At 40.6% G+C, this 15,173-nt stretch overlaps 1 protein-coding gene across 1 annotated transcript; it reads right to left on the bottom strand.

Annotated features, from left to right (window-relative positions):
- Nucleotides 5,604-12,106, bottom strand: RAG1 (recombination activating 1). Its single transcript, XM_021403898.1, has 2 exons — nt 11,925-12,106; nt 5,604-9,047 (listed from the first exon to the last, which is right to left on the bottom strand). Exon 2 carries the CDS (start codon nt 9,019-9,021, stop codon nt 5,893-5,895), a length of 3,129 nt encoding a protein of 1,042 aa, XP_021259573.1. The 5' UTR covers nt 9,022-9,047; nt 11,925-12,106; the 3' UTR covers nt 5,604-5,892.

Genomic DNA, 15,173 nt, shown 5'->3' with positions numbered 1-15,173 from the left:
GAGAACAATACCGTTACCCAAGCTAATTTTGTGTACAGTACATGTTAAGTACAGAACTCTACTAGGAACACCACATTCCATGCAGGTATAACTTACCCCTTTCATCTAAGATTACATCGTAAATCATTAGTAAATCAGTAGCTACGTGCTGCCGAGCGCTGCCAAGCAAGCAAGCTGTTTCCCAACACCTACCCTCTCCCATTTCAAGCAAAACTAACCTCTGAGAAGAGCTTGAGCAAACTCCAGTTTTGTGTCTGTATTTGGGCTTTGAAAATTGTCCCTCTTTTCTTTAACGAAAAAGCAAGATAAACATTGTAAAAACCTTCTGATTCCTCAAAACATGCACTGGCCACTACTGCATGTGTGCAGAACCTCCTCTCTTGGTAGTTATTGTGAATTCCCTTGTTTAAAATGCCCATCTTCAGTGGAAGAGCTGGGCACTGAAAATATAGCAGTTTCACCTTTTGACATTTCTGCTGATGTTGCTAGAAAAACTGCTAATTCAATCCTTTCTAACGTGTCTTTTGGGGCTATGGGCAATATTAAGCTTGATGAAGAAGGTAGAAAAACTCCTGTACTAAAGAGTTGGTGCTGATCATTTCTTTGAAAATTTTGCTGTATTCAGTCATCTGAAACAGCAGTCTGAAGAGAAGTGGTGGTAGACCTCGTTATTCTTCATCTGATTCTGATTCTAGTTAGAATACATGGAAAGTACATTTCAGTCAGTTATTATGGCCAGCAGGGAGAGGGAGGTGATTGTCCCCCACTACTCTGTCCTTCTAAGTGCCAATCTGGAGCACTGTGTCCAAGCCTAGGGCCCCTAGTATGTGAGGGATGCAGAGCTGTTGGAGTAGGTCCAGAGGAGCACCACAAAGAAGATCAAAGTGCTGCAGCATGTCTCCTGTGAAGGAAGATTGAGGGAGATGGGGTTGTTTTGCTTGGAGAAGAGAAGGCTCCGGGGAGACCTCACTGCAGCCTTCCTGTTCTTGAAGGGGGCTTACAAGCAGGAGGGGAACTGAATATTTACATGGTCTGATAGTGATAGGACAAGGGGGAAACAGTTTAAACTAAAACAGGGTAGATTTAGCTTAGATGTTAGGAAGACTTTTTTTTCTTCAGAGGGTGGTGAGGCACTGGAGCAGGTTGCCCAGAGAGGCTGTGGGTGCCTCATCCCTGGAGGCATTCAAGACCAGGTTGGATGGTGGCCTAGGCAGCCTAATCTAGTGGTTGGCAACCCTGCCTGTGGCGGGGGCTTGGAATTAAATGATTTTTATGATCTCCTCCAAACTAAGCCATTCTATTATTCTTTGATTCTATGATTATTCATTTAGTAATAAAGGAATTAAATCATCCTGATTTGCCAGGAAGCACTCTTGGGTGATTGGCTTTGTGTTTTGTCGTGTTTTTTGTTGGTTTTTTTTTTTTTTAATGAGTTCCCTTTTTTCCATCAAAAAAAAAAATGTTATTCATGGTCAGCTGAAAGAATTAAGTTGGTTATATAAAGTCTAGAAATTAGGTATCTAATTACCTGATTGCAGCAGGAGATCAGGCAGCTAATAATGTAAATGCTCAATTTGCTCATCATTAATTCCATCCAGACTAGTTGGTTTATGTAAGTTATTTGACCTTGAGATATCAATGGAAGGGAAGAAAGATTTCCCTATCTGGAGTAAAGGAAAACTAAAAATCGTGAACTTAAAGATAGATTGGAACTGGCCTTTGCAGCTGCAAAATCTATGATGAGACAAAATTTGATGCAAAGGATGCACAGAAGTCAGTAAAGAGGTTTAGCACAGTAACATAGACAACAGTCAAGGCTGATTTGTAACAAATACTGAGGTGGTGTTTGTAAATGAAGCAAAAGTAATTTACAGACTAAATGAAACTGGTTTTATTTTTCTGCCAAACAGCTGCCTGTGGGGAAAGGTGCAGAAAGGGCTGTTGAGATGTGTGGAGCAATCTTCATTTGTGTTAACCCGGTGACCTCAGAACGCGGCTGGAATCCCAGCTGTAGTCTCTGCGTATTAGAACAGCCCAAATAAAAAAGCATGTGCAATCTAGACGAAAAGTGAGACTGTTATCACAAACTTACGTGCACAGTTGAAAAAGTAAAAAGAAATATAAATTCAGAAATTTAAATACTTATAAGATCTTTATTTTAAACAAGTGTTACGGATAAAGAAACTGTAATACAATAAGTAAAATGATGAAGCTGTGCTGTGAGACAGCACGCAGAACTCAGTGCAGTCAGAAATTGGGATACTGTAAATATCTAAACTTTGTGTCTGAACTACCTGAGTAAAAGTCAAAGGTGGTTTGCTTCAAGTCAATAGAATTATTCCTGCAAGGAAAAAACATGTGAGACCACAGTCAAGACTTCTCTTATATTCACATCATTTCATAACAAGGCAATTCATAATCTGAAGTCCTTGAATAAAACCAAGCAAAACAAGATAAATAATGTCATTGTATAAAGAATACAGTCAATACAATTTCAAAAAAAGCATTCACCAAGAAGTAATTACTGACAGATTTTTACAAAGTATTAGCATAGAAAAAGAAAATGTGAAGGTTTGAGAGAGTACCATGAATAAGTGTCTCCACTTTTCTAAAGCCTCTTCAAAACCAAAAAGCTTAACAATAGACCGAGTAAACAAATGAGGCACCTGTCTGCCGTCAAAATGTGTTTTCTTTAGGATGCATGCCTGTGTGCATGCAGCATTGTTATTTTATTCCTGTTTACAAAGCTCCACTTGCAGGTACCTACCCTTTCAGTTCTGTTTGTTTTAATGAGTTCAAAACTCTCAAAGAGTCTCTTGATTTACACAAAATGTCAACAATGGGGAAAAAAGATTAAAGTAGATTCAAGCCTAAAGAAAAGGAAAAAGAAAATATTAACAATCCACTGTGTCAGTTGTTCTGCCCATGGTTGGTGGGATGTGAAACGTGTTTTGATGGCTCCATAGTATTTCACAAAAGAATACTTCCTTATCCTCCTGCCTGCCTGTGTCCCAGCCCACGCAATGTTCAGCCTGATGAGTTCATGAGTTCAGTGTGAGAAATCATACATACATGGATAAAATGTAATCAACCCTTTTGAATGTAGTGAGACAAATCGCTTGCTCTTATGTAAGCAGCATGTCAAAATGAATCTGGAATTTGAAAATGTCAGTGAAGTCACCAAAATTACATGTGCAAAATGACCAAGGTCTGGCCAGTCTCTCCCGTGGTGCATATGCAGTGCAAGAAACAGGTTGGGATTACTTGTGGGTGAAATTCACTCCTGTGCAAAGGCAACTAATACCACTTAAATGGGGTGAAAATCACCATGAGCTCAGTCAGGACTATTAAACTGGGCCTTAGGCTATTCAAGTAGAGGAAGGATGAAAACTAAAGTAATACAATTGCCCCAAATAGGTATACAACGGAACAAAAAATGTGCAACTATTTGCATAATGAAACATAGTGTACCAAAAATACAAAGCGTGTCTGCATTTACTGGTAAAGGATATTCTTTGTCATGTAGCTGATATACTCCATGGGAAACAGCTGTACTTGTCTGCATTTATTAGTAAAAAATGATACTTGTGTAAACCTGGCATTTATGCTCTATGGGAAGTACTTGTTTTATTCAAAGAATTGAAAGAAATAATTTAATCTAGAAATGAACACTCAGTAAATGCAGATGAACATGGTAAACCATACAAAAGACTGCTGTTCTTATGACTGCTTAGAAAATAAAATGTTGAAAGAAAAAGACATTATTTCTAGCCTAAAATTATGACATAATGTTAAACGATATTCAAAGAAACCCTGTTAAAACTAAATCCTAAATTACAAAATACCTTAGAAATTGGATTTAAAATAATATAATCAAAAGAAAGGCAATATCAGAATATCATTAGCTGTTATACTTGTTACTAACACTTAACTCTATTTTTTCATAGTCCATAAATAGTAAATACTATGCCCTCAAAGATTTAGTAAATAACAAGAGCAAGATATTACTACAGAAGCCTCAGACCATTGGCCCTTTAAGTTTGTTGTTCCCTTACACTCACAAACCAACACCTGCCACATTAAAATAAAAACACAAAGTGTGGGTTTTTTAGATCCGTGCTTTGATTGTTTATGTATTTAATCTTGTTTCAGAAGTATTTCTTCAGACACAGTCATGCCCTAGCTACAGGTGCTAATCTGAAAGGCTAAGTGATTTAGGGGTATCTCAGATACTTCTGAGTATATGACTTGACTATATCATTGAATAAAATCCACATGATTTTAACATTTAATTTTTTTTATATGTAATCTACCACTAAATGCTTACATTATGTATGCGTCCATGCATTCAACAGTCGAGTCACACACTTGAATTTAAGCTTGCATTTGAACACTGCTGAATGAAGGTCTAGACTTGTTCGTTTACACTGGTGATATGTCCAGAAATAATTTAGTTTCCAAATCTCATGGTTTATACACATTAACTTTTAAATCCTTTTATCCATTTAAACCAACATTATCCACAAGAATTACTGGTGCAATCTCATCTGATCTAAGCAACCTTCAGTCATGTAGTAATAACACTTCAGAAAGGCAAATACTACCAACATAATGGTGCTCCTGATAGAGTTTAAAATGTGAGGAATGCTAACTAAATATTGTTGTAATAATGTAAAATACACTGTACGGTAATTTCAAGGCCCTCATTGTTTTTTCACTATGCCTTTATGCAAACTATCTTTGAGGTTAATAAACATCATTCTTCCCATTTTATATATCTAGAAAATGAAATAAATGACATATTCTAGATGAGAAAAAGTTCAGTATTGGATAGTGTTAGAGCATATCAGAAATGGTAAGGGAACTATTTAATAGAGAAGACCGGAACACTGATGTGTACCTGATAACGTTAACATCCATCTCCCAAGAAGTGGGCCTGCTATGACTTTTTGTCACCTGGTGAGATTGTGAGCTTGCTGATATTCAATAACAATTTGCTGGTGGCTTCAGTAAGGCCAGGAATTTACCCAGTAAAATTATACTGGTACAAAGTGTACTACATACTGAAGTTGCCATTGAAATCTAAAATTTGTATGAAGCAACAAGCTGCACAGCAGAGCTTAAATGTGCTTTGCATAGTGAGATAAGCACAGGACACTGTAATGCTGATTTAGGAGCACAAGCTCGGGTTTGCATTTTAGAGTAAATGCACTACAATAAATATATCCTAAAAAAATTATAGCTACGTTTCTTTTATCTTCATATAGTAAATTAGCATGCTGATACCACCACCTGCTCCTAAGTAGAACTACAACCTAACATTAAATGTTTTAAATGTTTGAGATCAAAGTTTGTATCTTCAGTCAGTATATTATGTAAAAATACCCAAACTTTGTTCATCCCAAAACAATTACCTTACTGTCTTACTGCCAAATCTTGACTTATAAAAGCCAAAGAGCCATCAATAAAATAATCAAACCCTCTTGAAAAGTAAATAGCAAAATAGTTTATAAAATCCAAACAGAACAAATAGCCATGCTCAATTTCTCAGCGTCATAACTTTCAGTATTATATTCATTCCAAAATACTGTTCTATATAAAACCTTGTTTACTTTGTCTTTCTCACTTATAAACAACACTCTGAGACCAAAATAAATTCATGGCCATTCTTTGCAATTTCCCTCTCACATAACAACTTGTAAATGCACCACTGCATTGCTTCTGTTCAAAGCTCCCAACAGACATGGCATTTCCTTAAACTCCACTCAGCACCATTAAAAGGGAGCGTAAAAATGAAAGCTTCACCCTTCCCTGTACCTCTACAGGCCTGAAAATGAAGTTGCCTCCTCTCAGAAAGACCGTCACAAACCCAACACCAAATGTACTTTACATTTAGAGTTCCACTGAATCATTGCTTTCCAAAGAGATCTCCGGTGACAAAGAATCACCTAACCCATCATCTGGATCAATGACGAAGCCCTGGCTTCTTAACGTTTTATGAGCATTCATGAACTTCTGGAGGTACTTAGAGGTATATAGCCAGTGATGCTTTAAGACATCCTCCATCTCATAGAATTTGGACTGCCTTGCATTCATTTTTCGGAACCTCCTAAATAGTTTATTTCCGGACTCATTTCCTTCACTTGCCCAAGCACCAATGGACCCATCTCTTTCAATGATTTCAGGAACATGAGCAAGGGTTTTGTGGAAATAATTAGTAATCTTGCCTTCGTATCTGTACTTGAACTTTGTAGACAGGAGCTCAGCAAAACGCTGTGAATTGTAGCTGTACTGGCACAGCAATTCTGGACACTCTTTGGCAGGGCATGAAGATCGCCATACTGGTTTCATTTTCAGATAAAGGTCCATTAGTTCTTTTAGGGCTTCATGCCTTTCCTCACACTTTATTAATTCACATACTGCCTCTACTGTCTCTTTGGACATGAGCTTTCTAGCAAAGTTCCCACTCATCCTCAACATAGGCTTTAATTTCATCTTCTTCCTGAGATGTTTGTCAAGAGTCAACTGCCACCTCTTCCTCTCCTCTTTAGATGCATCAGGATTCTTATAGACTTCACCAATCTCCATTTGGAAAATCCTGTAAAATTCTGTTGCGTTGCCAATGTCACAGTGTAATGCATCTATGGAGGGAACAGTCTCTATAAAAGGTTTGGCTGAAACACCCTTCACTCTGTCACGGAGCTCATCAACAGATTCGTGATATGGGTTGGACCTCCATATTTCATATCGCTCCAGATTTTCAGCGTGGCTCCTGGTGATGGAGTGGAAGACCAAATTCTGGGAGGCCTCTAGGCGGGTTGCATCACAGAGGGTACAGATGTAAGTGGAACCTGAGGCCTCCAGCCCTTCCACTTCCCTTACAAGTTTCTCATCATACCCTGTGCCTCGAAAGATGAATTTGAACGTTCTCAGGATGCCTCCCATTTCAAGAAGCAGTTCACTGTTCTTCATAGCCTCTCTTTCTGCTATGAGAGGGCTCAAGATTGCTGTCAGAGTCTCATGATCTGATTCATCAGCCAGCATAAGGCACAAGGGTTTGCAACACAACTCTGAATTGGGCTTTACTTCCTCAAAGATCCTTATCCTTTCATTCCCATGGTCTATAGCAATGTTCATGACTGTAAATGAAAAGCGTACAGCCTTCTCTGGGACAGCAGGCCCACTTCCGTGCTTCTCGCTGACATCTCCCATTCCATCACAGCATTCTTTTACTACCACAGTGAAGGGACCATTCAAATAGTCATCCAGGTTTTTTACCTTCATGCCCTCCAAGATTTCTTCCTCCATGTCCTTTAAAGCAGAAACCAAGGCTGTATCGTATCGAAATCTCTTTGCAATTGTGTCTACTGGGTAGTCATCAATCGAGATGGGTAATCCTGATAGTCCATCTATAATTCCCACTTCTGTGTTAGCGGATACATTTTTCAAGGGAGGTTTCCATTCAAATGGATGATAACCTGGTAAGAGGGCTTTCTCAGCAGTGCGAAGAGCATGCAGTGGCTGGAAAATCTGCCTCCCAGTGACAGCTTTTACAGTACGGTACATTTTGTGATATTGGCTACAGCTGAGAAATGTGTTGATTCGGATTGCCAGGCAAACAGCAGGATGAAGTCCAGATCCTCTACCTTGCATTATAGCCTCCAATTCATCTGCTTGCTTGTGTTCATTTTTTGCTCTTAAAGCTAGCAGGAACAAAGTCATGCATACAGCCTTTATATCACCACCCTCTTCTTTCTCAGCAAAAGCCTTGACTTGGCGTTTCAGTTCTCTCAGACGATGTTTCTGAGCTCTCCTGGTCAAAGACAGAAGATGCTGCCTTGGTCGGCCACCTTTATTTACGGGGTTATAGAGCTCTCTATCTTTCATCTCCTTGTGGTTAGAGAAGTGTTGGCCATACTTTCCATGCAAGATCTCTTCATCACATTCTGGTACAGGGCATCTTATGCTCAGGCTATCAAGGATGTTCAGGAAGGACTTCACTGGGGTTACCAGATCAGTAGGGAAGCAAGGATACCAGCAGGAGGGGCAATAGCTGCCCATAACTTTGATGCAACTAAGAATGCAAGTTCTGCAAAACAAGTGCCTACATGTTGTTTCCACTGGGTCTGCCAAAATATGCTCACAGATCTGGCAAGAGATGGATTTAATGAAATCTACTGGATAATCAACTGCAAGCAGCTTGGTGCTGAGATGTCTATTCTTGCAGTTGGTTATCTCTTTCATTACATTTTTGTTTTTTATCAGCACTTGGTTCTTTATGCCTCTGTTAACTCGAGCACGTTCTGCAATGATCTTCACACGTTTGCCGTGTTGTACGTTGGGTGGCTGGCTTTTTCTCTTGACTCCCCGACTGGGAGTTTGGCAAACTTCACAGTTTGCAGAGTGGGGCTGCCACTCCATCGTGCTGTTCCTAGGAAAATAAACTTCACATGGAGTATTACTGAATTTCCTGTGGATAATACTCCAGCAGTTGTGACAAAATCGAGTGGGATGGATAGTGTCAACATCCCCTCTCACATCAATCTTAAAAACTTTAGCAATAAGATCTGGCCAAGAGGTTGCTTTTTTCTCTTTCTTTCTCAGGAGCCACAGAGTTTCATCATCTACTGGTCCATGTACTGGATGAGTTCTCTTGTAGCAATCAGTTTTAAATGAAACTCCACAGATGCGGCAAAGTTGCTTCAGGTTGTTCTGGTGAGCTGTGTCGTCTTGCATGTTCACGTCACTGCCATCTTTCTCAAGTGCTTGCGTATTGCCCATGAAATCCATCTGTGTCAGAATTAACTTTTCTCCTCTTGGAACTTCTTCGTCTTTATGCAGGATGATGCCTTCGTCTGTAGAAGCTACCTCTTGTTCTTGATCCTTGTTTATGCATTGGCTTTTATCAGAAGGTGCTTTTTGAAATGGTCTCACTTTAAACAGCTTGAATTTCCATTCAGAAAATTTTGCATATGGATGCTGAATCTCTTCAGGCAGGTCCATTTGTGATGCTATCGACATCTCCAGTGTGGCAGAAAGCAGATCACCTGAGAAAGAAGCTGTAAGTTAGCTTATGTTCCAAAATGAGAAATAGTTCCAGTGCCTGAGCATATGCTTTTAATACAATAACTCTAATCACTTTAACTGAGAAATACTTTTTAAGTTGCTTTGCCCAAAACATCTACGAACTGAGAGATCCAGATGTGGCTGTCCACCCAGTACCTCAAATAAGTACTTGCTTGTGTTTTCACTTTGATCATGAGACATCCACGGTCTATTATACCACCAATGCATACTGCATACAACCATTAGTCATCAGGTCATAATATCCCAATCTGCTCCCTTCTTCTTATAACTGATTTTGCAGTAAGTAAAGCTATGATAGACAGGAGAATTATGTTCTGAAAGTGTGGCAAGTTCTTCATATGAAACTGAGCAAGATTGGTGGCTTCAAAACATAATTTTTTCTGTCTCATGCTGTATTATTTAAATCACTTGAGACTACTGCTGTCACACCACTTCTTAGTCCTTGATTCTGGCCTGAAGTGTCTAATGCATGCCTATGCCTTCCTACACAGGCAGAGCAGCACATGCTACTTGATCCCTACGCAGACTTTATTCAGACCTCAATTTTGTAAGGTATTTTAGTATATGGATGCTGAATGTGAGTGGTTTCATTAAAGCTGTAGGAGTGTATCCTCTGTTGATGTAAAGTGCAATGGTTCCCTGGACTCTAAAGGAGATATGGCAATTTATACTCACTGCATATTTGCTCTAGAGAGAATATTTATACATTTCAAGTTAGTCATCTGTTTAAGTGCCCTGCTGAGAACTCTGTTTGTAAGGATTACTGGTACTGGAAAGCTGAAAATATCTGTTCAAATTTGACCCCAATTGTAGCTTTCATAGAGATGCAACCAAAAGTAATACCAATGTGGTTGCCATGGGAATATGGTATTGTATAAAAATAAGTAGAAGACTTTCACCTCAAACACTGAAACTTTGTGCTACTGCATCAGACTTAGAAAGCAAAATCATGTAGAAGCAAATACAAAAATGACTAGCCTATTTTTCCTTATCTGACAATGACAAGTGCAGAAAGTGAACAAACAGCATAGAGAAGATTAAATTGTGTTTTCTGATTGTTTTACTTGAGTCTTATTTTACTGATCTGATTGGTGTGAATAATAAAAAAAAAAACAGAAAAACTGTACATTAAGACTATGTACATCAAACTAGAAATTACATCAGTATGCCTTTGATTTCTCCGACTGGTTGTATCCTCACCTAGCAATTCACTCACTTTGCTGGAAATCTCAGTTCTGTGACTATGCTGAAGGTGTCCTTTATAAGAAACATATCCATGTCATGATCTGGTGATGCTCAGGGTGCTTCTGAGATTGTTTCATTGATAACCTTTCAATGAAGCAATGTTACTGTACAACCTTTCAGTGTCCATTGGGAAAGGACTGCATGCTTTGATTAAGTTCTAGACCCAGAATGACAAACCAGTCTGCTCAGCTTTCCTTAACAGCAGTGTTTAACTTCGAAATTGTTCATTAGGCCTTGGCAACCAAAGCTAACATTTATTTTCTTCCCACTTTCTCTTCATTTCATCCTACTGAGAACAAGCTGCCCGTACCTCTGTCCCCATCTGCCTGCATTGCTCGGTCCAGCTGCCCGTGCTGCTGAACATCGCGGGCTGCGCTGCAGCCCCCTGCTGTCCACAGCAGAAACAGCCTGGCAACGTGCTTGCTTGTGCTCTGCCGCCTGGGGATCTGTGATCTGCAGCTGTGCCCACATGAATGCAGATCATTACTACTGCCCACTTTCTTGGCTGCATCCTGTGGCAGAGGTAGTAAAACCTATCTACTGAGTAATAACCTGTTTGCCCCTGAATCGTCTTGCATTCCTGCAGATACATGCTCTATTATTTGCAGCACTGGCTGCCCTGTGCTGTCTGCAAATCCCTTTCTCTGAAGGGAAATTTGTGTAATTTCAAAATCTCCAGCAGCAATTTCAGAATGTCTCAACCCATATGTAATGCCTCCTCAGGATGATACCTAATTCATTGTAAAGAAACGGCCAGCACTGAGTACATTTCATAGAATCATAGAATTAGCAAGGTTGGAAAAGACCTACAAGATCATCCAGTCCAACCATTTAAAGCAAAATATTTAATACTTTCCCTCCCCAACCAGCCCTTGGACTAAGTGCCACCTTGTTGCCTTACTGATCTCCAAACCTGTGGCCATTCCTATTAATCACAAATTCAAATGAAGCTTTACCTAAAGCTAAGGAAAAGTTCAATAATCTTTTTTTTTTTTTTTTCTCTTTTGTTGAACATGCCCTGGAGGAAATGAATAATAAAGAACCCTCTTAGGTCACCTGATCTTAGTCTCCTGCAGGAAATAGTAGTAACCAACAGGCTACTCATCAGACACTTTAAATGGCTTGGCTGCCAGGCAGTGGAGAGTGGCTCTCCTGGGAGAGGTAGAAATATTCCCAATGCTAGGAACATTTCCTGCTAGATTTGCCTTCAGTCTGTTATTCTAGTTGTGGGTCACAGTGAACAATCCTTCTTCTCACTGTTTATCCCACTCAGATTCTTACTGAGTGAACCCCAGCCATGAACCCCAGCCACGGTTATTTAATCAACTCTGACAGCTGTATTCAGTATCACCTCTTTTTACCTTGAAAAGGGAAAAGAAATCCCTTTTCTTCACAGCTCACAATATTTCATGCACTTCTGAAGAAAAGCAAGACTGTGATACTGTTAGTCATGTCAAGGAAGACCTTGCTTTATGAACAGTCTCACTGCACATATAGAATAAAATCAACTTTCACATTAAAACAGGAAAATGAATCAACATTCAGATGTCCAACAAACATTTGAGTTGCTGTCATTAGTATAGCCAGCCTACCTTTAGCTCCCTGTCAATGTGCAGAGCTGCTGTTATGTCTGCTCAGTTTGCTCCACATGTCAAGCTTGCTTGCTCTCCCGTATGCTCTTGCTCTTTCTTTGTCCCCTATGCTTTTTAAAGACACTGCAGTGCTGTTTATCTCACTTATCCCTGTGCCTCTGAGCTCCCAGTACCACTTTGGTGCTAACCACAGGTTACTTCAACTAAACACAATGCAGAACTCTCAAATCCAGGTGGCACCTGGCAATTTATGAGGCTTAACCACAAAATTTATAAAAACAAGGTCTTCTTGTGTGAGACTCTAGGGCTCTGAGATAACTATGCAGCCTCTCTGAGGAGCACCTGCAGTGTTAGGACAAAGTTTTGCATTTGGCTTTCTTCTTTCTAGCTTCAGAGCTAGTTTCTTCACTGTCTGTGGCAACCAGGCACGGACTCAGATGTGAACGATCCAAATCGTTTATTACAGGTTCTCACATCACTTATATACATTCACAAGTTTCTATTTTTAGCTCTTCCACCCGCCTTTATAACTTTCCCATTCACTGTTACATGTTAACAAGGTATTCCACAAACACTTCTTAACTGTGCATACAGGCGCTGAACCAATCAGAGCCATGAGACATTCCTTTCGTTTTTCTCTTCTTCTGGAGATGTCCTTGGTTCTCAGCCTTGCTTTCTCATGCTGTCGATCTTGGTCTGCAGCTTCTGCTCTGAACAGTCTTTCTTGTATTCCCACAACTGTCAGCTATCAGAGAGAAGAACCTGGTGTCTGGTCCCACCGCAGTCGCACACCAAAGCTGTTTTCACTGAAGGCCAGTGGCCTGCTTCCTGTGTCAACAGCAGCCAGGCCTCTGGGGTCTGGGACCACACAGTGTCTTTTCTTCTGATCCTAGTATCTCACTTTCAGGGATATTACCTCCCTGATGGCATCCTGAAGACCCTTGACAGGAGAACAAATCAACAATATAAAAACCAGTTGATGTATTCTGAGTAACTGGTCAATAGTACACCAGGCATAGGCAAGTGTCCCCAGATGGTGGGCAGTAAAGTTCAGCGCTCACGCTCAGTTTTGACAAAGCAAGCATGTCTCAGAAACTCACTCCTAGTGAAAAGAAAACAAATTCTGTCACAAAAGAGCACCTTGAAAGATTTTGGTCTCCACAAAAAATATTATACAACAAAATGTGATGATCCACCAAGGCCTCCCAAAGTGAACATATGCTCACGCTCCAAAAGTGGGAGTTTGCAATAGCAACACTTGCTGTAGGTAAAAATGATGACAGGATTCCCTCCCTATTATCAGCTTTGATCTTGTAGAACATCAGTTGCTTCCTGTTCTTGTAAGATGACAAGTAATAGAGAAGTGAAGCTAGACCTGGGTCAGTCACTCATTTCATACTGTGCGTCACAGGAGATGCCAGTACCTCCTCAGTAACTGAGCCCAACTATTCATGCCAAAACAAGTAATGTGAAGACAAAGAAAACAAAGTTTGGTAGCAAACCTTGATACCCTTGGTCAGATTCTGACTCACACAAAATCTCAGTGCTGCAGTAGAAACAACTGCATGCAAGTGTCAGGACAAGGTACAGCAGCAATCACGGTAGTTGCCCCCAGGCCATGGCAGGTTAGGGTAAGGCTGTCCTGTCTCTAGTGTTTGCTGGCCAGCAAGAAGGTGGCATGGGCCAGCCTTGAGCCCAGTACTTCTGCTCTCCCCATCTTGCCAGGACTTCCTCACAACCTGCCTGCCTTCACTGTCCCCTCACTGGCATTTGGAGAGACCTTTCCAAAAATATATCAGGTCAGGCTGCAACACCAGATATCCATCAAAATAACTCTCTGCAAGCTCATGCTGCTTTCCTCCCTTATCTTGAAACAGCAGATGCAGCTCACTGACAATACGCACTGAGGGATCTGGGGCTCTTGGAGAAGTAGTTTAGGACATCTGTCCCTCTACAGTGCTTATTCAAAACCTCACCCAGACAGCTGCCCACCAGCCCCATTCCCTATGAGACTGAGGTCTGGTGTGAACAGCACTGGATGAGAGCAATCTGATCATCAGCACAGCCAAGTGAGCATATGTAAGCAGGCATGCACTTTACTTCCAGCGTACTCAAGAAATCACCTTGAAAAAAATGTTTTCTGGGAGGGATACTACAGCTAAATAAGGTTTTAATTGATCTCCAATTGAAACAGCTTTGAGTGTGTTTTATGTGTGTATGAACATAATTGCTCGACAGTTTGAGCTGTGCAGTCAGAGCTGGAAAATATTTTCCTTGTGCAACTGGCACCACCACGTGGAGAAAAGCATTTATGCTCCATTTTATGTTGCAGTATGGGCATCCATACGTGACTATGGGCCAAGTCTGCCAAAAACCATAAATACTCGGGAACTGCACTGACTAAAGGCATTTCACTTACATTTGAGATAAAAACTCCTATGTTCCTTGTGTTCTTTCCTAATCAAAATGAACTGGACATCCGTGTTCTGACTACCTGACATATAACTAAAAACTGTGGGGTTTTGCCATAGAAAACTCCGTCGAAGGATATCTATTTTACAAATCTACACAATGATAACTTTCCTCATTTTAAAGATAATTAAAATAACATGTAGTTTTTCCACTCCACAGGGAATAAGGATGGCTCTGATATTCAGCCAGTTGTCCAGCAAAGTGTCCACAAAGTTGGTTAAATTATTCTTAATGTAACTACTTGTTTCTTGTGATACGTCAGAGCCCCAGATGAAGACCTGACAAAAAAATGTAATAGATAATCTCATGGTGAAAAGTGGCACTCAGAGAGCTGCATTCAGGGCTGCCATAGGTCTTACTGCTCCCTACAACTCTCTGAAAGGAGGTTATAATGAGGTGGCGGTTGGCCTCTTCTCCAAAGTTAATAGCAATAGGATAATGGCCTCAAGTTGCACTGAGGTGTGTGTGGAAGGGAGGAAGCTAGGTTGGATATTTGGACTATTTTTTTCTCAGAAAGAGTGGTGAGTCACTGGAACAGGCTGCCCAAAGAAGTGGTGGAGTCACCATCCCTGGAGGTATTCAAGAAATGTGTAGATGTGGCACTTAGGGACAGGCTCGAGCAGTGGGCCCAGGTGAACCTCGTGAGGTTCAGCAAATCCAAGTGCAAGGTCTTGCACCTGGGTTGTGGCAACCCCTGCTATCAGTACAAGCTGGAGGATGTAAGGATGGAGCACAGCTCTGCTGAACAGGACTTGGAGGTACTGGCAGATGGCAAGC

Source organism: Numida meleagris, chromosome 6 (genome assembly GCF_002078875.1).
Source record: "Numida meleagris isolate 19003 breed g44 Domestic line chromosome 6, NumMel1.0, whole genome shotgun sequence".
NCBI classification, from domain to species: domain Eukaryota; kingdom Metazoa; phylum Chordata; class Aves; order Galliformes; family Numididae; genus Numida; species Numida meleagris.
Note: the sequence above shows the minus strand (reverse complement) of the source record. Positions and strands in the feature narration are given on the sequence as shown.

Coding starts and splice junctions, on each gene's coding strand:
- RAG1 (XM_021403898.1), bottom strand. CDS start 9,021: ATGTCGATAGCATCACAAATGGACCTGCCTGAAGAGATTCAGCATCCA.